At 34.1% G+C, this 25,568-nt stretch overlaps 6 protein-coding genes across 18 annotated transcripts in view; 5 read left to right on the forward strand and 1 right to left on the reverse strand.

The window, feature by feature from the left end:
- The window catches only part of LOC129786498 (3'(2'),5'-bisphosphate nucleotidase 1), a 1,077,868-nt gene that overhangs the window by 907,518 nt on the left and 144,782 nt on the right, over positions 1–25,568 (reverse strand). The gene's annotated exons all lie outside the window — the stretch shown is intronic.
- Positions 1–25,568, forward strand: part of LOC129786463 (insulin-like growth factor-binding protein complex acid labile subunit) — a 454,087-nt gene that overhangs the window by 283,737 nt on the left and 144,782 nt on the right. The window lies entirely within an intron of this gene.
- The window catches only part of LOC129786533 (troponin C-like), a 431,024-nt gene that overhangs the window by 260,674 nt on the left and 144,782 nt on the right, over positions 1–25,568 (forward strand). The window lies entirely within an intron of this gene.
- The window catches only part of LOC129786431 (uncharacterized), a 414,480-nt gene that overhangs the window by 244,130 nt on the left and 144,782 nt on the right, over positions 1–25,568 (forward strand). The gene's annotated exons all lie outside the window — the stretch shown is intronic.
- On the forward strand, positions 447–7,504 carry LOC129786412 (protein timeless homolog). The gene is made up of 10 exons (XM_055821423.1): positions 447–661; positions 775–1,098; positions 1,168–1,422; positions 3,180–3,973; positions 4,063–4,329; positions 4,412–4,492; positions 5,959–6,119; positions 6,185–6,239; positions 6,333–7,128; positions 7,222–7,504. The coding sequence occupies exons 1-10, from the start codon at positions 560–562 to the stop codon at positions 7,480–7,482; spliced, it is 3,096 nt and encodes a 1,031-aa protein (XP_055677398.1). The 5' UTR covers positions 447–559; the 3' UTR covers positions 7,483–7,504.
- Positions 11,566–25,568, forward strand: part of LOC129786401 (neurexin-1) — a 41,528-nt gene continuing 27,525 nt past the window's right edge. For all 3 annotated transcript variants that reach the window (XM_055821391.1, XM_055821393.1, XM_055821392.1), the window contains exons 1-2: positions 11,566–12,756; positions 15,423–15,556. In XM_055821391.1, the coding sequence (XP_055677366.1) occupies positions 12,280–12,756; positions 15,423–15,556 (611 nt within the window). In that variant the 5' untranslated portion in view covers positions 11,566–12,279. The remainder of the gene's footprint in view (positions 12,757–15,422; positions 15,557–25,568) is intronic.

Below are 25,568 nucleotides of genomic sequence, written 5' to 3' on the forward strand. Positions count from 1 at the left end.
AACTAACCCAGTAGCCGTTTCACATTCGACGTATGCATACCTGTAAGTGATATGAAATGGTAAGCGAGGTCGTAGTTAATAACAATAATTAATACAAATGCGCATTGATCTGATACTATCAGATTAAACTAAATTAAGCTACTGCAAGGACTGCAAGTGTAGTTCTATTTTCGGCAATATTTATTTGTATAGCTTTAAATTACATTACATGTAAGGAATATCTTTGAATGATACAACTGTTAGTTTTATAGGCTTCCTTTGATAAGCGTAGCACAACATGTAGTGTAGAGATCATTTTATTATAGAAAGGTAGAAGATTACAAAGTTTTTTCTGTTAAATTCCTTAAATTCCCAAAATCAGCCAAAACAACTGTTAATGATTCAAATTTTCATCAACTGTTTCGCTTCCATTTCATTCATGTTACAATGAAACATTCCAAAAACATTTGGGTGAAAAAAGGCGCGAAACAGCTGTTGTGGAGAATCTGTTTATTTTCTCTGGATTTATTTCTTTTTTATCACTAAAAATTATTTATAAAGTGGTAATTTGATAGGGAAGATGTCTCACTTGCTAGCAGACATCGATGCCACCTGTGCATCGCTTGGACTCAATGATGGGGAGCGATATATCAGCGCCCCGGACAGCCTTGCGAGTTTGAAGGTTAGAATATTATCAATATTATTCTTTTATTTTATGAATTTTTGGGAATGTCCGGAATATCCTGTCCAGGACACTTTATGATGAAGATAATTGGAATATTTATTTATCAATAGCACTTGATATGGATTTTGCGTCGTGACAACGATACCCACGAATACCGACGCCACATAGGGCAGTCCACGGTTCTCCGGATGGATCTGCTTCCCATGCTCGTTTGCCACGATGAGGATCCGGAATACTTTGATGTTCTCCTACGTTTGCTCCTGAATTTGACATGCTCATCGTATTTCCTGTATCAGAACACCATACCCAAGGATAAGGCAAATCACAAATTCTACATGGAGCTCAATTTTATCCTTGGCAAGTACAAAGAGGCCTTTGCAGATGAGATTGTGTGGATTGTGCTGAAGAATCATCTGGCTAAGTTTCTGGAAACCGTGAGTGTCAATCATTAAGGAATTGTTTAATTATTATTTTGTAAATTAAAATGTTTTTCATTAAAAAAGGCCAGCATGGATCGCAGTGAAGAACAAGAACTCATTATTGAGCGAATTCTCGTGCTTTTGCGGAATATTCTGCAAATCCCATCAAATGCTGGTTCGGAGAGGGAGCACGACACCGACTCTCTGCACGACCAAATACTCTGGGCACTCCAGCAGTCAGGGATGACTGACATAATCCTCTTCGTACTCTCGTCAAACAGCGAAAATCAATACCATTTCCATGCCCTCGAAGTTGTGTACTACATGCTCCACGAGCAGGTGAGTAGGATTGATTCTGCCCAAAAAGCCATTTGACCAATACACAAATCACATCCTGATGCTATTGGGACATTGATTGCGCACTATATTTGTCGGGCTTTTGAGCCTTTTGGAGAAGGTCTCCGCAATTCTGTGCGCGCTTGAAAAAAATCAATGCAGTGCACTTTTTAGCTTAAAAAATTCAAAGCGTCATAAAAGGAACAGTATAAAGCGAAAGAACGGTAAGTAAAACTTACGGGCTGTGATTCTTTCTTTGTCAGTGAAATGTGAAATTGACGGAAAATTGAGGATGGGCAAATTTTGAGGAAGGCTTTCTCGCGCACCGAATCACAGCCAACGCTCAGTCAGAAATTTTGTGAAAAGCCTTAATCGTGGGCGTTGGCTGTGATTCGGTACGCGAGAAAGCCTTCCTCAAAATTTGCCCATCCTCAATTTTCCGTCAATTTCACATTTCACTGACAAAGAAAGAATCACAGCCCGTAAGTTTTACTTACCGTTCTTTCGCTTTATACTGTTCCATCCATGCTATATTTAATTTTTATCTTTGCAGTTTATATACATTTATCTTTGCATTTTTATATGTATATATATAATGTATATATCTATGCATTTATATATATATTTTATTTTATTTTATATGTGTATATAAAACGCCCCGCTTCGCGGGGCGTTGGACTTATGCAACTCAAGATATGACATGTAAACTTTAAAACGCGATATCTCCGGAACGGCTACATAGATTTTCTTCATTTTTGGCATGGTGATAGATACTATAGTCAACTATAACATATCAAAATTTGAAGCAATTCTATAAAGCGGTGCTCGAGATATTAATCGAAAACTCATCGAAAATTTTGTTTTCGATTTTAGCGCCACTTGCGGTCATTTCTTGAACTTGCAATGTTCCGAGCAGTTGTAGGGCTCATTAATATCTTTCATTTGAGCCCGAGTTGATCAAAATCGGTCAAGCCGTTCTCGAGTTATGGTCGATTTTCGATGAAAAATTGTGGCGGCCATATTGGCTAAACGGCTTGGCCGATTTTCGAAAATGAGGTATCGTTGGAAAGGTCTTGATGGCCCCTACAACATATCAAAATTTCAGACCTCTAGCTATAATAGTGACTGAGATATAGCGAAAACAAAATTTGGGGGTTATTCAAAATGGCGGACGGGGGGGTGGGGGGTCGGATCTAACTTTATAATCGGATGTCTTCCACCCGATATATGAACTTTGCCGTTGACCGCAAGTCTCTATCTATTACCGTTCTCTTGTAATTCAGCAAAAGGTTCCGGACGGACGGCCGGACGGCCGGACGGACGGAAAGATTTTTGGCGCCACCGTTTTTTGGAATGTGGGGACCCTAATTCGTGCTCATCCCAAGTTTGAGCCCGATCTGACGACTTTGCATTTTAGAGTGTACACAGAAGCTGTGCTTCTTTGAAGAAAGAATCACAGCTAATAAATAAATGAATTTGCTCCAATACGTTCATTCTCCAGCTAAAATCTCAAAACTGGGAGCATCTGTAACAAATATTTTCTGGGCTATTTCCTTTTTTGGGAAAAACTTGAAATATTAAACTCCAACTACGTAGAAAGTACAAAGAAAAAGATTTATTAACTAAATATTGTAATCACGGCATTTCTTAATCATAATCCTCGTTATTTAATACGTCGTCGTCTGCTGCGTAAAATCCTCTGCCCCTCCCCCTTGTATTTTTGTAAGTTTTCTTTTCCATAATTTACGGCAACCTTTTAGACCGCGGAGGCTCTTGCCCAAACGAAGAAGGAGCGGACGAGTGACGAGAAGGAGTATGATAACAACAAATTGCGAACTGTTAGGTGTGTAGAGAGAGATAAATTGCAGTCACGCTCTGTGTCCGGGAGACACTCGAGATTTGGCGGGACGTACGTTCTGAAGAATATAAAATCTGTCTCGGAGAAGGATGTAATATGTCACCAGAGAATTGATAAGGCCATTAATGTAACATTCGATGGGGAGAAGAAGAAAAAGCGACAATCGAAGGGAATTACGGGGGATTTTGCGCCACAACGAAAAAGCCTCTATGCCATCCGTATTCACCTTCGGGAGTTTTGCATTCAGATCCTCGATCGGGCATATAATCCGCTAATTCGTCAAGTGAAGCGCATCATTGATTCCAATCAGCACTCAGGTGCTCAGCAGGATGATTCCTACCTCTTCTGGGCCATTCGCTTCTTTATGGAATTCAATCGACACAATGGCTTCCGCTTGGATCTCGTGAGTGAGACAGTCAACGTGCAGACATTCCACTGGATCCTGACACGGGTGCAAGATGCAATGGAGCTGTTGGCGCTGGAAAAGAAGAACTTCCGGCCATTAGCTAAGAAGCTCCATGTGCGAATGCTGGCCTTCCGGGAGTGCCTACTGACGCTGTGTGCAATGCAAAAAGTCAATGATGATGCCAATCAGTGTCTCTTTAAGCAAATCCAGAATAACATTTTCTACGTAATGGAATTCCGGGAAATTGTCCTTCAGTCGCTACTCCATTTCAAGGAAACGCAAGTCACGAAGTAATTTTTTTCTCTCTCTCGCAATTTTCTCAACAATTGAATTTCTCATATTCGCGTCTCGCGTTTTTTTTATTATTCCCCTCTTGCAGATCCTACCTAATCGATATCATTCAGATGGCACATTTGTACTTGAAGATGTTTGAGAAATTCTGTCGTGGAACGGTTTTTGTGCAATGCCCAAAAAGCAAGGGGAGAAAAAAGTCAAAAAAGCCCAAGAACGCGCCCAAGAAGAGGGTAATCAAGAGTTGGGGGGAGATTAGGGGAGAAATTCATGAGAAACTCACGATGGAGTTGCCAAAAGATGACTCAATAATCCCCTTTGATGCCACCTCCAATGTACCCATCGATGATCAGAGGTGAGGGAGGATTTTATTTATTTTTTTTTACAAACTTTCAACTTTATTATTTAATGTTTATTTTACTTTGTTTTTTTTACAGCGAAAACTGCATGAAAACAATATTTTCATTGCTACACAGTGAAAATTACGAGCGAGCAGTTATGTATTTGCGTGCTGCGAGGTGAGATTTTTCCTATTAAATTTGTAAATAGTACAGATGTGAGATTAAAGATCAAAAGGATATGTGGGAGGGTCTGGGAAAAAAAAACTGATTGCCCCATAATGAGAAAAAAAATATTAAAAATGTTTTTTCCATGTAAAAACATAAATCGAAGGCTATATTCAGAGGGGAAAGCGAAGATATTATTGATTGGAATAATTTATTTTAATTTTTTAATGAAAGAAAAATCTCAAAAATATAGGGGAGATCTGGGTAAAAAAAGTCAATTTGCATAAATCCCTATCTGCGGGATTCCCCAAGGGTAAGAAAATTTCCTCTATAGATCATTCTCATAGGAAATTTCCTGGCCTACAACTTTGTTTCAGACCGCTTTTCTCTATCTCCCTGGGAAATATGAGTTTTTTTTAAAATTCGGCAGGTAAATATAGTCATCAGTGGGGTAAATAAAGTCGGTGGAAGTTTCCGACATTTCCAATGATTTTTCACCTAAGAGATTGATAGTAGTTGATAGCTAAACTTCTCACCTTTTGATCCGCAACAATTAATTTCACTTTTATATCCACTAAAACAGAGAATTTTGCAACAAATTGTTAGAAAAAATGTAAAAAATTTCAAAGTTCCATATGATTTACATTGGTTGACTACCCCAAGGGCATGTTTTGACTCAAATAATTGTACAGAAAAATCATTAAAAGTTTGTGAAAAATCTTGGCAATATTTTCTACATTAACCTAGTTAGTGAGAAAAATTATATAATTGGAAGTGTCGGAAAAAATTTTTTCTCAATACACAAAAGTTTGGGAAATGGGCCCAAAATTTTGTTTATTTTTTTACTCCTAAAGTACAGATCAGATAATCTCCAAATTGCAGTCAATTATTAACCCTCCGTATACTGTGACCAAAGAAGGTAGGTGACCATAGAATTTTTCGTAAAATAAGCGCAATCTTTCGGTCAAATGAGCTTTAATAGACTTTGGTACTCCCTAAGAAGTCTTTTGTCCTTTTTAGAACACAAAAATAATTTTAAAATGGATTTTTTGATGATTTTTTGAGGTTAGAATCGTTCGAAAGGACAAAGAGTGACAAAGCGAGACCGTTACACCCATTTCTGAATTTCCTCTTCTTACATTTTTGTTAATAACTTTTTTCTGGTGGTCGGATTAACTTGAAATTTTGAAACAATCTTCTCAGATAACCAAGGAACTTATTCCCAGAAGATGAGCTTTAAATCTCTGAGAATTAGGGCGTAATGGCTCGAAATAGAGCTCTGGGGTCGGTCACCTACCCCTCATAGTATAAGAAGGGTTAAAGTTTGGTAGAGCTTTCCACTATAAATTTTTCCGAATTATAACTTGGGAGAAATTGCCATATGAACATTCTAAACTGACTTTTTTTTTACCCCGGTCTCCCCTAACTTTTAAAAAAATGAAAAAAAATCGAAGAAAAATTGTCCTTTAAATATATAGGGAAGTATGGCCTAATGCGGCATTTGGTGAGGAAGATGCCACGACTGATGATGATTTGGAAATATTGAAGACTATCTATCTCGCCAATCTTGAGCATAATCCCCAAAATGAGAATGAAAATGAGGATGATGATGAGGGTAATGAGAGTGAGGTTGATGAAGGTAATATATTCGCAATTATATTCAGTCTTGTGGGCTATGTTAATAAAATTACCATCTAATTACAGAAAACTACACAAACTTCACCGAGAAGCAATTTAATTTTGATGACTACGCTAAAAGGTACGATGATTTTTTTCCTCGCTATATTCTTGAATTTTATGCCTTGTTTCAGGTAAAAGGTAATATATTATTTATTTTTTCTTCTTTTCGTAGATTGCTCAATCCTAAAATAATCCGCCTATGTGTGTTGGTTCTATTTGAATGGAGGACACTATCGGCAAATGCTCTCTTTAGTGCTGTCTCGGTGCTACATTACATTGCTGTAAAATTCAAAATGCCCGAAATGCTGTATCAAGCATCGCTGTTTCGGGTATTTCAGGAAGTACTTAACGCCCCCAGAGAAAGCCACCACGATGAACTGAGGCGCTTGGCAACATTCATCGTGAGACGTTTCACGGAGGATGCCAAGAAGAATGCGAAAATTTATGCAGGCTTGTTTTTCTACAAAACCCTCCGTGATTGCAATGTGGACGATGATGATGGTGGAGCACCGAAGAAGGGGGGGCGAAAGGGCAAAAAAGCCACCACAGCGACAGACACAAATGATGATCAATCTGATGATGACAATGCGATGGATGCCGCAGAGAATGGCGAAATTTCCCCCAGAAGGCCATCGATGGATGGAGAGATTAGTAGAATGAATGGGGATGAAATAAATCGGGGCAACACCACGCGTGAACCGCAGATGAGGAATAGGAATGAGAATATCGATACAGATGGTATCCGGGTGATTGTTGGGAAATTGAAAGCTCAATTTAGGAGCGCCCTTCACTGGCTCCAAGAGACACTCACCGATGAAATTCAAGAGATGTCGCAAAATCCACCGGAAGACGATGAAGACAATGCCGTACCACTAGTTCCGCTCTTTGAGGAGCACAAAGTGGCACTTGAAAGTGTCGAATTTCAACAACTTCTCACAGCAATGGGGATGCTGCAACCACTAGAGAGTGTACGAATTGTTTTCTTCTTTTTTTTTGTTCGTGCAAACAGGTCGTGGCCATTCGCAGCATTTTGGGTTGAAAGAAATTTTCTCTCATTTTAGGAGATTTATTGGCGCATACCAAATAACATATCTGCGGAGGAGCTACAAAGTCGCTGTGACCTTCTCGCTGATGGAAATGGATTACAATGTAACAAGCGTGCCAGATCCGACACAGATATTTCGGGAACTGAGGTGGAAGACGGCGGAAAGACGAATGGCCCAATTGACGACGACAACGACGGAGACGACGATGTCATCGATGTGCGAAAGAAGCGAAGGGTTCACAATGCCATCGATAGCGATGAGGAAGATGCTGATTGAGAATTATAACCCATGAAGCAAATATTGATTATATTTCCACAAAATCCACCCTCCCCCCGGGCTCTTCCCGCCCCCTCCCCCACACCACTTTATAAAAGTAAGTAAAATTCGTTTTCTCAACTTCAATAGTCTTTTGTGTCCTACATCAACACAATTTGCTTCAATTGTGGAATTTAGAATGGAAATCAATTTTAGTTTATCCTTCGTCATTGTTCCATTATTTCCTCCGACGAGTTGTGTGTGTGTGTGTGTGTGTGTGTGGTCTCTCTCCTATAATTCCTTGAATCGGATTGTGAGTTTCTCTCGTAAGTTACATTTCATTGTACTCTCATTTCCATTTATTTCTATATTTAAATATAATTTTAAATCATAATTTAATGTTTTTTTTCCTGGGTGAATTTCTTGGAAAACAATGGAGTTAAATATTTTAAAAAAATATATATTGTACGAATGTATTGAAATTTCAAACATATTACATTTCTGAATATTTTAGTTTTAATTTGCATTCAACGGAAGGATGGTACATATATTATGTTTAATCCTCTTGAAAAAAAGCACTTTTTAGAATAAATTTCATAATAAATATCATTTTAATAGGCATTTATTAAAATTGATAAAATCCTTCTATTTGACCTTTTTTTTTAGTTCAAATAAAATGTTTGAAAATGGATTATTTAACTAAATATTACCTATAGTAGATAAAACATTTACTTTTACACAATAATGTTGATTTGAGAGAGAGAGTTTTGTTTTTTATTGATTTATTGTTTATTTTGCTTTATTTTTGACGCCCAAAATATCCATTCCTATATCAATGAGTTTATTTTATATTTATTAAGTAATGAAGTAATGAATGGCCAAAGTCCTATTAAGTTGTATCTCTAAGTCACGAATAGAAAGACAATAAAGTAATTTTCAAGGGGTGTTTATCTGACGAATATTTTGGTTATTATGGAGAAACCGACGAACAAATAAAGGGACGATCGTAGGCGATAAATTGGTTTCTTAAAACTCCGATTTTCGGGATCAAGCTCTGTTAACTAAATTTTATTAGAAGCCTATATGGTTGTAGGCCCTGAGGTAGGACTTAAATAGTCCGAAACGTTGGCTTTTAATAAAATTTAGTTAACCGAACTTGAGACTGAAAATCCGACTTTTACGAAGCCCAATATTTACGAAGATCTAAATATTTTAATTCACCATAAACTTCCCTTGATAAAAGCCAAATAACACGAAACAGAATAGAACTTAATAAGAATTTAGCCCTTTTCGGCTTGAATTTACTATGTTTTAGGCTTTAATTTTAATTCTTTTTAGCCCTTAATTGAACATTTTTTAAAAGCTTTTTGAGATTAAGGACACTGCCTTCTTTGGATTGAAAATCATTATTTACAAATTATTATTATTTTAAGTATTTAAATAATACTTTTAGGCTTGAATTTAGCCCGTTTTGGCTTAAATTTACTACTCTTTGTTCTTTCTAGGCATAAATTAAATATTTTTTTAAGCTTTTGTTCCTCAATCTCTGCCTTTTTAGGTATGAAAAAAAAAAACTATTTTATTCTATGAATTTAGTCTTCTTTAAGCTTGAATTTATTATGCTTCGGGTTGAATTTATTACTCGGCTTAAATTTAATCCTTTTGAGGCTTGAATTACAAATATTTTTCAGGCTTCTTCTAATCAATCTGAGCCATTTTGAGATTAAGAACTAAAATTTTGATTTCTTTGGCAAATCATCCGAATATTTCCAAATATCTGAATAATTTCATTCAGATTAACACCCCTTGGTAATTTTAAATCTTAGAATATTTTTAGCTTTCAAATTCTAAATATACTTCATTCTAATATGTGCTGTCATATAATTAAAATAATCACACCTTTACAGAAAAATAAATAAAATAGGATTCTAAATAAAAAGAAAAAAAAAAGATAAGGCGTAGGTAATATTGAATTATATAAAGTTGAAAGGATTTCTGTCACATTAAAAATTTAGACCTATTACGTGCAAAGGTCATACCTTTCTATTTTTATCGCGACGATAAAATTTTATCAGTAAGTTTCACTTGGAAATTCACACCACTAGAGACTATATATTCCCTTTGTGATTTTACATCTCAATTTTTGGCCCAAAATGAACATCCCAGAATAACTCTGCCAAAGACTACCACACCACACCATGAACAAGGAAGGTAGATAATTTATTTATTGTATACCACTCAACAAAATGCCTGTACTCGGATGTTTTATTTTTCTTTTTTCCTTTTTGCTCAGAGAGTACGTATTTTTGGGCCTGTAGTATGGAATTTTCTCAATAAAAAAAAATAAACCAGAGAGAAAAAATATCTCCATGTAATTGTTTGGGGATTTGAGAGAGGAGCCGTGGGAGAAAAAATTGAAAATTCACGTGATATTTAATATTTGCCAAAAACTCCATTCATAATCGTTGTAGGTGTTTAAGTACCTTTTCACATTTCCATCCCACCCACATGCATAACAATTCATCCAAAATTAATGTAATAGATACACACAACAACACACGAAAAGTTGATCAACTTTAAAACACCCCCACACAGTACCCTTTCAAAAGGCGAGGGATTTTCCCCTCTAACTGCAAATTTAATAAAGCCACCCTCCCCCCCCCAACATCCAATGAGGGATATATGAGTATCGACATTGAAATTTTTCAGAATGCTCAGAATAAGTGGAATTTTCTCCCAGCATAATCCTTCAACTATACGGAGGAGAAAATATTTCATGTCTTGGCTTTTTCCCTTTCTCACACCTCCCCCCCCGTTGCCCTCTCTCGCCCCCACTCCCCTACAGCCGCCCCCATAGCCAAATCAAATTGCATTTGAAAATTCTTCTGTGGCCATAAATTATGGGCATGCATAGAAAATCGGTGAAAGTTCAATGAGCACTAAATATGCATTGATATGTGGTGGATTGCATGATATTTTTGCGGTTGGGTACGCACGCGGGTGGGAGGACGAAGGAAAAATTTCGTGTGAGGAAAATTATCCTTAAATATGAGGAAAATACTATAGAGACAGACATGAAAAATCAATAACTGCGCGTTGACGAATTTCTATATAGATTCCATTTGGTTGGGGGTTGCTGAAAAACTTTCACAGGGTGCTCCATCATTGGGTCCTTCAGCAGGGATATTAGCTTTTATTCGTTTCCTTTATGAGACGCCTTCCTCAGAACTTTTAGGTGAGAAAAATATATTTATTTTACTTTTGACTCCGGGTTTTTCGTCGGGTTGTTTGGGGGTGAGATTAAAACACGAACATTCTTCTCCCAAAGCTTTCGGTTCTACCCTGAACCTTCATCAGTGGCTGTGAGGGTTTTATTCAAAACAATTAGCCATCTATTCATTATATTTTTTTGTAAAAATTATCAGTTTCATGCCTTCTGCAATATTGTAATTTGTTTAGTTAGTATGCCTCCAGCCTGTACCCCTACTATTGACCACTGAGGACGACACGCAGAGTGTCGAAAGCTCTGGCAATTCAAATTAATTTAATTGCTGAATTGAATTTACCCGACGCTCACCGGAGAAAAATTCCAAAGAATTTTCGAATAAGAGTGAAAAATACAAAATCAAAAATTAAAAGAAAAATTCTCCGGAAACCCCTAATGAGTATGTGGAACATTGAGAGAGGAGGACAATCCTCAAGAAACGACAAGCAAGAGTGAGGATGAGTTGTATAAAGATTTATTTTTGTTCTAGAATTTGTTAAAAATTATGTAATCAGATTTAATCAGAGTTCAGCCACTGAAGAAGGCCTGCTATTAGGGTCGAAAGCTTTGGCTTTAATTGCTGCTTTTTCTTAGGTGAGCGGTAATTTTCTCTGACGAACACTGAAAGCTTTAAAAAAAAATTAAAATTTAAAAAAAAATACAGCAAAGTTCTCAACAATATACAAATCAAAATGTAATAGAAATAAACTTTTGAAAGCTCCACAATATTTCTAATAAATAGAAAAGTTTTCAGAGAGAGAAAGAGCTTTTCTGGGGATTTTAGTGGAAGTACCCTGTGAATGGAGTTTCTGCGCAAAGTCAGTGATTGTTTCGCGGTCATGAGTGTAGCCTTCCTGAAAAGCAGCGTTACTACCATTCTGCATTATTGAATGTGTGCAGTGGAGTATCAAAAGAGATGCAATACGTGGACTCAGTGAGGGCTACCAGAAGAACAATTGTGTGTCTCCAGGAGCAAGTGAATGTACTCTTGAGTGCCGAACTTTGCATTTCTGAGTTTACTCTGTGAGTGACTGAGTGCCCCCGAAAATTGTGCCATGGAGATGTGGAGTGTATGTGAAAAGGTTTCTGGAGCCCTGTGAAGAGGAACTTATATAATTTGTGTGTGGAGAAGGAAATATGAAATAATGGTGTCCTCATATGAGGTCTCCACCGAGGGAACCTGATAGTTGTACATATCGTGCGTTGCAGTGTGGTGGATTTTTTTAAGGACAAGTTTTTGGGCAAAAAAAAAAGAAAATTGCAAAAAAGTTCTGAGAGAAGAAGAAAATTCTTATAATGCATAAATCCCCGTGAGAGAAGAAAATTCATATATCACATATCCGACGGAATTTAAAAAGAATGGATATTTATGTAGGAAGATAAATGAATTTATCATGCTTAAATATCATCATAAATTTCTAAGGCTTAACCGCGATGATTCGCATTATCGAGTGTGTTTTGCAAAAAAGTAGGATTTAGGAGCGTGAAGGTGTTATTCCTAAATTTTTCTTTCCACGTTTGGTGGTGGAAAAATTGCTGGGTGAAAAAGCAAGATGGCGGTTGACCGCAACGGCATCAGTATCGACTATTGCAGAAAGTGTACAGAGAAGAGGAAGAAAAATTCTCCATGGTACCCATGGAGTGAGTTTAAAGTGCAAATTTCAGAATCCCTCTTGAGCATAAAACCGCAGAAGATGGGCATCACACAGCTAATGTACATGACAATTTTCTACATGACCTTTTGTATCTATTGGGCTCCTGTGTGCTGTGGCTTTCTCCTCGATGGCTCACAAACATCCTTTGCCCAATTCCGTAAATGGTTCACGGGACTCAATGGATCATTGGAGTTGGAATTTAAAACTGAACAGCCAAATGGCTTAGTGTTGTACACAGACGACGGGGGGACGTATGACTTTTTTGAGTTGAAACTCGTCGAGGGGGCCCTCAGACTGCGCTACAATCTCGGTGGTGGTGCTCAAATAATCACCGTGGGACGTGATTTACATGATGGACACTGGCATAAAGTACAAGTGAGTAATAAAACACTTTTATTGCACACCCCCTCAACCGTTTTTTTTCTTTACTACTACTTTTCATTTTTAAATTCTCCCGCCCACATGCCCCCGAGGGACCATTAAATTTCTAGGTCTAACACACCTTAAATTAAATTTATCGATTTTCTTTTCACCCCAAAACCATTGAATTTTGCAACCCCAGACACCACTTGAGAAAATGCAACTCTTCACCTTTGTTGCCCTCTTGACTTTCGACATCTTCCCCCCTCGATTTGCTCATTACAATTTTAATTTCCACTCAGCAGTAGTGGATGATGTTTATTATTAATTACTTACACTACACACCGCATACGTACAACTCACGCTAACAAAAATGCAAAAAAAATTATATACTCTACTGTCCATTAGAAGATTGATGATAAATTCACTTCTAGAATAACAGGTACTTTTTTTTTTTACTAATAAATGATTCCATTGAAAAACTAATCAATATTAAACTATTTTTATGTCGAAAGATCCTTGTTAAATAAAAAAATGAGTTAAAAGACTCATGAATAAAGTAATTTAATTATGGGATTTTTTATCAAATTCTGACCGTCAGATTTAATCAAATTGATTATAATACTTTCAATTGCCTCAACAACATATTCACTAAATTTATTTAAAAAAATCTAACAAAGGCGTAGATTCTGATAAAAATCTTTTCTTTTTTAACATTTTAAAAGTTGTTGTAAGATTTTGACAATTTATATTTTTACATCGTTCTATTGGAGTTCTACAAAAGAAAAACAATGAATTTTTTTGTTTAGGAAAATAGTCAGAAAGTTCTTTGAAGAGGCCTGCAAAAGTAATTTTTTTTTGAAAATTCCGATTAAAAGAAGAAATAAAATGTCAAAATTCTAAAAGATTTTACCAAGAATACCAAAAATCTTATAACTGAATATTTCTGGGGAAAGAAAAGAAAAGATTAATATCAGAATCTACCCCAAAATCTCTTCGCATGATTTTTTTAACCGAAAAACTCTTATTTTTGTAACAAGAACTAATATTTTCAACGCCATTAGGCATACAACGCAGTTACAAACCATCCCTCTTTTTCGCTGAGAAAACTGTTCATTTAGCAATTGACATTGAGGCTCTAAAATATTCCGAGGGGAGAGAGATTTTCAGCACGCGAAGTTGCAATAGGGGAGCTTTTTTTCATAATTATCATACTCAACAACTCCTCTACGTCCTGCTTCTACTATTAAGTTTTTAAACCCAAATTGGTTTCTGGGAAAATTGCAGTTGTTAAATTTTCAATATGCACCTTCGGGCTTTGGGGAGTACCCACACGGCCTTTATAAGTGAATTACAAAGCTGCTGCACTTTATTCATCATTCCACGTGAGATAAAATTGATTGAATTACTCCACACTGCTGCATTGTTTGGCTGCATTGTACTCACTTTTTTCTTTTTTAAATGAATTTCTAAAGAAAATCTTTAAAAAAAAAAATTTTCCGTGAATCTAGAATGAATCTAATCTAAAGATAAATTTGAATTTGTAAGAAATCAGACCAATTTACATGGAATTCAAATGAATGTTCCAGCAAGGATGCTTATAAAGAATTGCTATGGGAATAAAAAAATATAGAGGAGAGCATCGTGAAACTTTGTTAGAGAGAAGATATACAACTCGAGCATTGAGCGTAAAATTGCTTCCAAAGTTTAGAATAATAATTCTTCATATAGTGGAAACTAATGGAACAAAACATCTTGAAAAGACACTCTTCTTGGGGTAATACTTTCTTGGAAAATTCATTATAAAAGCATTCGTGGTGGGTATTGCAAAAGAGAACACTCCCTGAATAATTCAATAAAGGACATTAGTTTTTGTGCAACTATCACAGTGAAGGATATTTAAATGACAAAAAGGCTACCCGCGTATGACCTAATTACGAGAAATTGACATTATAATGTGACTATAGAATGAACAAAAAAAAATGGAGAATTTGTCGTTCATGCACGTTCTTCCCATTCGATGGTGAAAAAATGCAAATAAAAAAGGAAAATAAACAGAAAGAGGAATGAAAAAAAAAGGACAGGAAATTTGTTGAAGTTTTTTAATAACTTTTGCAATACCAAGAATATTATATAGAAAGATATTTTTTTGTAAAACATTCGTAATAATCCTATTAAACAATAAGTAGGTGGCTGGGCTATACATATTTCAAGAGTTGTACACAGTGGTGGTTGATTATTAAACCTCTCAATGAAATAAAATTTTTTTTGAAAAGTTTTAGTTTAACATCTCCAATATCTGCTTTGAAGAATGTTGAATATTTTAGTAGGTTCTTCTCTTTATAATCTTCTTCCGTGAGTGGTTGTTTGTATTACCGCGGTAAAACTTTTTCAAAAGCTTAAAGATTAACTTTCCTGCCTTTCCGGAGAAGCTTATTTTACAATACTACCCACATTTACTCCTTTGTGTTTTAAACCGTCTGTCCAAGAAGGACATTTTCTGACAATCAAAAATGGAATTTATTTTTCTTTAAAAACTTTTTCGTTAGTTTTGCAAGAAAAACTCTCCAATGATAAATTCTTATACTTTTCTAGCTTAAAAGTTTGATAAATACCTAACTTTCTTGCCTTAAAAGTTTATCTTCCTATTTTGAACATTTTTTTGGGGAATTTTCTTTTAGGTTTTGCGCAGTGATGAACATTCAACTCTTACCGTTGATGGAGTCTCACAAACGAGATCGTCGCGAGGAAAAGAATTTCAGTTTGGAAAATTTGCAACTAATTCTGATGTCTTTGTCGGAGGGATGCCCAATTGGTAAGACACTAATCTTTCATTTAATGCTGAAGAAATAAATTAAAATAAATTAAAAACAAGAAGTAAAGGGACGGCCGTGGACGATGAATGGCTTTCTTAAAGATCGGATTTTCGATCTGAAGCTTGGTTAACTAAATTTTATCACTGTTAAAAATACTTCAGCTTTTTTAACTGAAAATTTCGGTCTCGATCTTCCACTGTTTTACTTTGGTCAAAAATTTGGTTTTTTTGACCAATTTTTTTGGTCAATATTTGACCATTTTTTTTTCATCGAGAGTATTTTGACTAATTTATTTGGTCGAAGATATTTAACCATTTTTTTCATCGATTTTGACCAATTCATATGGTTAAAACACTCACGCAAAAGGCTTTAACTGAATTATTTTGTCAATTTAATTGAAGTTCATCGGTCGTTTTGACCAATTCAAATAGTTAAAACACTCCGGCTAGGTGATTTAACTGAATTATTTAGTCAATTTCACTGAAATAGTTCGGTCATTTCGACCATTTAAAATGGTTGAAGCGGTCCTGCAATGTCACTTAACTGAATTATTCAGTCAATTTTACTAAAGCATTTCGGTCGTTTCGGCGAAATAAAATGGTGGAAGAGCTTCGCAGAATGAAATTTAACTAATTCATTGCGTACTTCAGTTTTTTTGACAAATTAATATAGTGGAAGATCAGGACTGAATTATTTGGTCTCGGTCTTCCACTGTAGTACTTCAGTCTTTTTGACCAATTAATATAGTGGAAGATCGGGACTGAATTATTTGGTCTCGGTCTTCCACTGTAGTACTTCAGTTTTTTTGACAAATTAATACAGTGGAAGATCAGGACTGAATTATTTGGTCTTGGTCTTCCACTGTAGTACTTCAGTCTTTTTGACAAATTAATACAGTGGAAGATCAGGACTGAATTATTTGGTCTTGGTCTTCCACTGTAGTACTTCAGTTTTTTTGACAAATTAATACAGTGGAAGATCAGGACTGAATTATTTGGTCTTGGTCTTCCACTGTAGTACTTCAGTCTTTTTGACCAATTAATACAGTGGAAGATCAGGACTAAATTATTTGGTCTTGGTCTTCCACTGTAGTACTTCAGTCTTTTTGACCAATTAATACAGTGGAAGATCAGGACTGAATTATTTGGTCTCGGTCTTCCACTGTAGTACTTCAGTCCTTTTGACCAATTAATATAGTGGAAGATCAGGACTGAATTATTTGGTCTCGGTCTTCCACTGTAGTACTTCAGTCTTTTTGACCAATTAATATAGTGGAAGATCAGGACTGAATTATTTGGTCTCGGTCTTCCACTGTAGTACTTCAGTCGTTTTGACCAATTAATATAGTGGAAGATCAGGACTAAATTATTTGGTCTCGGTCTTCCACTGTAGTACTTCAGTCTTTTTGACCAATTAATATAGTGGAAGATCAGGACTGAATTATTTGGTCTCGGTCTTCCACTGTAGTACTTCAGTCTTTTTGACCAATTAATATAGTGGAAGATCAGGACTGAATTATTTGGTCTCGGTCTTCCACTGTAGTACTTCAGTCTTTTTGACAAATTAATACAGTGGAAGATCAGGACTGAATTATTTGGTCTTGGTTTTCCACTGTAGTACTTTAGTTTTTTTGACCAATTAATACAGTGGAAGATCGGGACTGAATTATTTGGTCTCGGTCTTCCACTGTAGTACTTCAGTCTTTTTGACCAATTAATACAGTGGAAGATCAGGACTGAATTATTTGGTCTCGGTCTTCCACTGTAGTACTTCAGTCTTTTTGACCAATTAATACAGTGGAAGATATTTGACCATTTTTTTCAGTGAAGGGGTGATTTAACAAATTTCTTTGGTAAGTGATATTAAACAGTTTGATTCAGTGAAGGAGTACATATTTTGTCCAATTCAAATGATTGGTACGCTTTAACTGAATTATTTTATCAATTTTACTGAAGTTTATAGGTCGTTTCGACCAATTCATTTGGTTGAAGCACTCAGGCAATACGTTTTAACTGAATTATTTGATGAATTTTACTGAAGGTCATCGACCGTTTTGACCAATTCAAATAGTTACAGCATTTTCGCAATGTCATTTAACTGAATTATTCAGTCAATTTTACTGAAGTACTTCGGCTTTTCTGAATTCCACTCTAAAATGCAAAATCTTCAGATCTAACTTATATTTGGGATGAGTCACGCTAACAGGATTTTTACTAAAAAAAAAACAAAATTAAAAAAAATATTTCTTTTATTTTCTCTTAAAGCATTTTCCTTTCTCTTTTACAATACCCATTAATACTTTAAATGAAAGAGGCTTTTCAATTAAAGACTGAGTTAAAGAAAAAAAATTCTTTTTTTATTCCCTTTTAGAGGATAAGGGAAATTATTTGGTCGAAATAACAAAGATCTTTGGTTCAAAGACAATAAAAGCTGAATAAAATTATTTAAAAGGTCAAAAAAAATTGTCAAAAATACAGAAATTCTTCGGTCAAAGTCATGAAGAAACTCAAGTAACAGAATTTATTTGGTCGAAATAACAAAGATCTTTGGTTCAAAGACAATAAAAGCTGAATAAAATTATTTAAAAGGTCAAAAAAAATTGTCAAAAATACAGAAATTCTTCGGTCAAAGTCATGAAGAAACTCAAGTAACAGAATTTATTTGGTCGAAATAACAAAGATCTTTGGTTAAAAGACAATAAAAGCTGAATAAAATTATTTAAAAGGCCAAAAAAATTGTCAGAAATACAGAAATTCTTCGGTCAAAAGTCATGAAGAAACTCAAGTAACAGAATTTATTTGGTCGAAATAACAAAGATCTTTGGTTAAAAGACAATAAAAGCTGAATAAAATTATTTAAAAGGTCAAAAAAATTGTCAGAAATACCGAAATTCTTCGGTCAAAAGTCATGAAGAAACTCAAGTAACAGAATTTATTTGGTCGAAAAACCAAAGACATTTTGTTAAAAGACATTAAAAGCTGAATAAAATTACTAAAAAGGCCAATAAAAATTGTCAAAAATACCGAAATTCTTCGGTCAAAAGTCATGAAGAAACTCAAGTAACAGAATTTATTTGGTCGAAAAACCAAAGACATTTTGTTAAAAGACATTAAAAGCTGAATAAAATTATTTAAAAGGCCAAAAAAATTGTCAGAAATACAGAAATTCTTCGGTCAAAAGTCATGAAGAAACTCAAGTAACAGAATTTATTTGGTCGAAATAACAAAGATCTTTGGTTAAAAGACATTAAAAGCTGAATAAAATTACTAAAAAGGCCAATAAAAATTGTCAAAAATACCGAAATTCTTCGGTCAAAAGTCATGAAGAAACTCAAGTAACAGAATTTATTTGGTCGAAATAACAAAGATCTTTGGTTAAAAGACAATAAAAGCTGAATAAAATTATTTAAAAGGTCAAAAAAATTGTCAGAAATACAGAAATTCTTCGGTCAAAAGTCATGAAGAAACTCAAGTAACAGAATTTATTTGGTCGAAATAACAAAGATCTTTGGTTAAAAGACATTAAAAGCTGAATAAAATTACTAAAAAGGCCAATAAAAATTGTCAAAAATACCGAAATTCTTCGGTCAAAAGTCATGAAGAAACTCAAGTAACAGAATTTATTTGGTCGAAAAACCAAAGACATTTTGTTAAAAGACATTAAAAGCTGAATAAAATTACTAAAAAGGCCAATAAAAATTGTCAAAAATACAGAAATTCTTCGGTCAAAAGTCATGAAGAAACTCAAGTAACAGAATTTATTTAGTCGAAATAACAAAGATCTTTGGTTAAAAGACAATAAAAGCTGAATAAAATTATTTAAAAGGTCAAAAAAATTGTCAGAAATACAGAAATTCTTCGGTCAAAAGTCATGAAGAAACTCAAGTAACAAAATTTATTTGGTCGAAAGTCATTTTGTTAAAAGACAATAAAAGCTGAATAAAATTATTAAAAAGGCCAAAAAAAATTGTCAAAAATACAGAAATTATTCAGTCAAAAGTCATGAAGAAACTCAAGTAACAGAATTTATTTGGTCGAAATAACAAAGATCTTTGGTTAAAAGACAATAAAAGCTGAATAAAATTATTTAAAAGGCCAAAAAAATTGTCAGAAATACAGAAATTCTTCGGTCAAAAGTCATGAAGAAACTCAAGTAACAGAATTTATTTGGTCGAAATAACAAAGATCTTTGGTTAAAAGACAATAAAAGCTGAATAAAATTATTTAAAAGGTCAAAAAAATTGTCAAAAATACAGAAATTATTCAGTCAAAAGTCATGAAGAAACTCAAGTAACAGAATTTATTTGGTCGAAATAACAAAGATCTTTGGTTAAAAGACAATAAAAGCTGAATAAAATTATTTAAAAGGTCAAAAAAATTGTCAGAAATACAGAAATTCTTCGGTCAAAAGTCATGAAGAAACTCAAGTAACAGAATTTATTTGGTCGAAATAACAAAGATCTTTGGTTAAAAGACAATAAAAGCTGAATAAAATTATTTAAAAGGTCAAAAAAATTGTCAGAAATACCGAAATTCTTCGGTCAAAAGTCATGAAGAAACTCAAGTAACAGAATTTATTTGGTCGAAATAACAAAGATCTTTGGTTAAAAGACATTAAAAGCTGAATAAAATTATTTAAAAGGTCAAAAAAATTGTCAGAAATACCGAAATTCTTCGGTCAAAAGTCATGAAGAAACTCAAGTAACAGAATTTATTTGGTCGAAATAACAAAGATCTTTGGTTAAAAGACATTAAAAGCTGAATAAAATTACTAAAAAGGCCAATAAAAATTGTCAAAAATACCGAAATTCTTCGGTCAAAAGTCATGAAGAAACTCAAGTAACAGAATTTATTTGGTCGAAATAACAAAGATCTTTGGTTAAAAGACAATAAAAGCTGAATAAAATTATTTAAAAGGTCAAAAAAATTGTCAGAAATACAGAAATTCTTCGGTCAAAAGTCATGAAGAAACTCAAGTAACAGAATTTATTTGGTCGTAATAACAAAGATCTTTGGTTAAAAGACATTAAAAGCTGAATAAAATTATTTAAAAGGTCAAAAAAATTGTCAGAAATACCGAAATTCTTCGGTCAAAAGTCATGAAGAAACTCAAGTAACAGAATTTATTTGGTCGAAATAACAAAGATCTTTGGTTAAAAGACATTAAAAGCTGAATAAAATTACTAAAAAGGCCAATAAAAATTGTCAAAAATACCGAAATTCTTCGGTCAAAAGTCATGAAGAAACTCAAGTAACAGAATTTATTTGGTCGAAATAACAAAGATCTTTGGTTAAAAGACAATAAAAGCTGAATAAAATTATTTAAAAGGTCAAAAAAATTGTCAGAAATACAGAAATTCTTCGGTCAAAAGTCATGAAGAAACTCAAGTAACAGAATTTATTTGGTCGAAATAACAAAGATCTTTGGTTAAAAGACAATAAAAGCTGAATAAAATTATTTAAAAGGTCAAAAAAATTGTCAGAAATACCGAAATTCTTCGGTCAAAAGTCATGAAGAAACTCAAGTAACAGAAGTTATTTGGTCGAAATAACAAAGTCATTTGGTTAAAAGACAATTAAAGCTGAATAAAATTATTAAAAAGGCCAATAAAAATTGTCAAAAATACCGAAATTCTTCGGTCAAAAGTCATGAAGAAACTCAAGTAACAGAATTTATTTGGTCGAAATAACAAAGATCTTTGGTTAAAACACATTAAAAGCTGAATAAAATTATTAAAAAGGCCAAAAAAAATTGTCAGAAATACCGAAATTCTTCGGTCAAAAGTCATGAAGAAACTCAAGTAACAGAATTTATTTGGTCGAAATAACAAAGATCTTTGGTTAAAAGACATTAAAAGCTGAATAAAATTATTAAAAAGGCCAAAAAAAATTGTCAGAAATACCGAAATTCTTCGGTCAAAAGTCATGAAGAAACTCAAGTAACAGAAGTTATTTGGTCGAAATAACAAAGTCATTTGGTTAAAAGACAATTAAAGCTGAATAAAATGATTAAAAAGACCCATAAAAATTGTCAAAAATACCGAAATTCTTTGGTCAAAAGTCATGAAGAAACTCAAGTAACAGAATTTATTTGGTCGAAATAGTAATAATATAATAATTGGTTTATTCACATTCCATTTTTTGATTTTACACGTTTTTCCCTATACATTTTTAATCTACAAATTCAATTTGCGATGTGTGATGTACAAATGGGCGCGTAGATCATCTGTGGAATGGATACGCCGCACCGGAGTCTGTAGTGTAGACTGTGTTGGCTGCGGGGGGGATGTAGATTATCCCGTCTGCGGCAGAGGTCCGGCAACTGGAGGAGGATTTCACAACTTAGATGCAGTCCGCTGACAATCGATCTTTTATAGCCACCGGGAGACAGTTCAGGGCACTCGATCACTATAGTTGCATCTTTCGCCAGATAGATGGTGCTGCAGTTATGCTCCGCCTCAAAGTAACTCAAACGTGCGTTGGAGCAGGAAAGGATGAACTGTGGAATGGAAAGGAAAGAGAGGATAGGAAGCACGGGCCATGAACGGCGAAAAAACCGCAGGGGGATTCGAACCCTCTACTCCGGGGAGGTATGACCAAGAGTCGTGCTTAAACCCTCTCGGCCACCGGAGCTCAAAACATCTTTGGTTAAAAGACAATAAAAAGTTGAATTAAATAGTCAAAAATGAAAATGTAATTAATCAAAAAAACAAAAGTTATTAAGACTTCACCCGATTTTTTCTCCCACACAAGTTATTTATTTGCAAATGACGTAGATTCTGGCAAAAATATTTTCTTTTCTTTTCTTACAATTCGTGAGTTTCAAGGTATTTTTATATTCTCACAAAAAGTTTCTCAAATTTTGAGGTCTAAAAAGTTTTACATTTAGACCCCGTAGCCGAGACACATTTTACGCCATAGAAAAGAAAAGATTTTGGTATTCTGGCTGAAATTTTTACTTGTAAGATTTTTTTACAAAATCATATGATTTGTAAGGACCTGTCGAGGTGCCTTTTCCATTTTTTTGTGAGTTTTTTATCCATAGAAATATTATTTAGCGTCAACTTATAGGCCATATTGACGATTATTCTACATGAATTTGAGTATTTGGATTTGTTTTAGGATATTTATTACACAAAAATTAGGTATATATGTAAATTATGTGGAAAAATATTGAATTTTTTATGAATTATGTTTTGAAAGACCACATGAGACATTTTCAAAGATTCGCGGTCATTTCCCGAAGTTACAATGTTCTAGACATTTGTAGGGTTTCATGAAACCTTTCATTTGCGCTTAAGTTGATCAAAATCGGACTTGTAGAACCCGAGATATGACATGTCAAAGTTGGAACTCAATATTTTCAAAATGGCGACAAATTTTTTTTTAATTTTTTTTTAATAAATAGATGTTATAGTAAGCTATAATATATCAAAAAATGAAGCAAATCGATAATGGCGTTTTCGAGATATTCATCGAAAACTCATAGAAAATTTTGTTTTTGATTTTTGGCCCCCTAGCGGTCACTTTTGAAACTTGATGTTCTAGAGAGTTATAGGGTTAGTTAAGAGCTTTCATTTGAGCCCGGGTTGATCAAAATCGGTCAAGACGTTTTCGAGTTATAGTCGATTTTCGATGAAAAATTATAACGTTAAAACGTTAATATTTCCTTTTAATTTTCCCCATGTTATATGAGGAGTCGTCGAAATTATTTTTGACGTTTTCATGGGAACTTTGACAAGATTGAGTAAGTTAATTTTGTAAAAATTTTGAGAGAATTGTGTGAGGGAAATGCTTTATGTAGAATTGTCCTTGTAATTTTTCCAATAAATTTTCCCATTAGCCCCCTGAAGAAGCCTCGCATTGAGGCGAAACGTTGGGCAAGAAAATCTTCTTTTCTTTCCCATGGGAGAAGAACTTGGCGCTCACCGGATTCCCTTCTGTCATCTCAAAAATTATAACGGTCATATTGGCTAAACGGCTTGACCGATTTTCGAGATTTTCGATTTTCGGTCTTGATGGCCGGACGGCCGGCCGGCCGGACAATTTTTTTTTGGCGCATACGTTTTTTGAAATGTGGGGACCCTAATTCGTGCTCATCCCAAGTTTGAGCCCGATCTGACAACTTTCGATTTTGCTCGGTACACAAAAGCTGTGTCTGAAAGAAACACAGCTAAAAAGCGTTTTTTTTTGCAAATTATTATTGATTTATTTAATATTTTTAAAATTTACAAAAAAATATTGAAAAAATATATCCGGTGTTGCCTCTTCCTTCATCTGCTGTCTCATTCGATGTTGGGCCGCTTTTTAGATGATCTCTCCTCTTCACCTTTGTGACTTCCAGGTCTTTAAAAAATAAAAGAAAATCTTAGGAAAAAGTATTCTAAATATTTTTTCTTCTTTCTCACCTTCCATTTCCGGAAAATTATGTTACATAAAGTTGTGTAAGACCGGATCCCAGAAATTGAGGACTGAAGCCAGGCACGGTGTAGCGTCTAAACACTTTTTTCGACCTCGTACTTCTACCATGCGTCAAAAGTTCGGTAATCTAATGCCTTTTCCAAAACCGTTTAAATTTTTACAAAATATTGAGGTTTGGAGGCTCCGGGGACCTCTAAATGATATCATGTTTTTAGGAATTTTTTGACGTATTATTGAATATCTCAGGAACTATGATAGATATCTTAGTGCTCTCTTCTCCAAAAGTTAGTGGAAATTAAGTTCTAAAAGTCCCCCATACACAACATTCCTGTAAAATTTACCTAAATATTTGATATTTCGTGTAAATGCTCAAAAATTAGAGCTAAAAATGGTATTTATCGTACACACAGAAAATAAAAGTTCGTAGCATTGTTCGTCTTTCGTGAAAGGTTCGTAACTCCAATGCTTTTACATGGGAAAATTCACCTCCATGTTCATAAAATGGGGTGAACCTCCCTGGGAGTGAGACCCCATTTTACGAACCTGGAGGTGAATTTTTCCATGTAAAAGCATTGGAGTTACGAACCTTTCAAGAAATTTGACGAACAATGCTACGAACTTTTATTTTCTGTGTATACTACTTTACAAAATAATGAATATCTCCGCTTCTACAAGTCCGATTGTTATAAATTTGGGTTTAAATTAAAGGTAATCAAATTTACTAAAACTTTCTAGAAGGTACGAAAATTGTAACATTTATTTTTTTTATAGAAAATTTGAGATAAAGAATTTTAACTAAAAAAAAAATACAAAAAAGATCAATTGTGTTAATTATTTTCAACTTTCTCAAAAATCTCCTTAAAACTGCTTTTTTAAAAATTATTTTAAAATAAAAAAAGTATTCTCAAGTGCATACGGCCTAAAAAACACTTTTTTAAGTAAGATACTCTCAGAAAGAAAATACACGATTTTATTTCTTTTATTTTTAAGTAAAAAATCACTTTTTCAAGAGAAATGCTCTCAGAGAGAAATTACACGAATTTACTTTTATTAATTTTTGGGAATAAAATCTCTTTTTGAAGAGAATTGCTCTCAGAGAGAAATTACACAATTTTATTTCTTTTATTTTTTAGTAAAAAATCTCTATTTGAAGAGAATTGCTCTCAGAGAGAAATTACACGATTTTATTTCTTTTATTTTTTTTTTAAGAAAAAGCTTTTCCTCAGAAGAGAGACGCCCTTAGATCAAATTAAAAGATTTTTAATTTTTTTTAAAAAAAAGAAGTTTACTCTCAGAAGAGAAACGCCTTCTGAAAAGATTTACAAGATTTTTTTACTTTTGTTTTTTAAGAAGAACTTCTCTCTCAGAAAAGAAACACTTTTTGAAAAGATTTACAAGATTTTTTTTCTTTTGTTTTTTAAGAAGGAGCTTTCTCTCAGAAGAGAAACACTTTTTGAAAAGAACTACAAGATTTTTTTACTTTTGTTTTTTAAGAAGAAGTTTACTCTCAACAACTTCTTAAAAAACAGAAGTAGAAAAATCTCCTTGTTCTTTTCAAAATGTGTTTCTCTTCTGAGAGAAACTCCTTCTT

The sequence above is a fragment of the Lutzomyia longipalpis genome, chromosome 1 (assembly GCF_024334085.1).
Source record: "Lutzomyia longipalpis isolate SR_M1_2022 chromosome 1, ASM2433408v1".
NCBI lineage: Eukaryota > Metazoa > Arthropoda > Insecta > Diptera > Psychodidae > Lutzomyia > Lutzomyia longipalpis.

Coding starts and splice junctions, on each gene's coding strand:
- LOC129786412 (XM_055821423.1), top strand. CDS start 560: ATGTCTCACTTGCTAGCAGACATCGATGCCACCTGTGCATCGCTTGGA. Junction 1,423..3,179: donor ACTACATGCTCCACGAGCAG/GTGAGTAGGATT, acceptor GCAACCTTTTAG/ACCGCGGAGGCTCTTGCCCA. Junction 6,120..6,184: donor TGAGAGTGAGGTTGATGAAG/GTAATATATTCG, acceptor ATCTAATTACAG/AAAACTACACAAACTTCACC.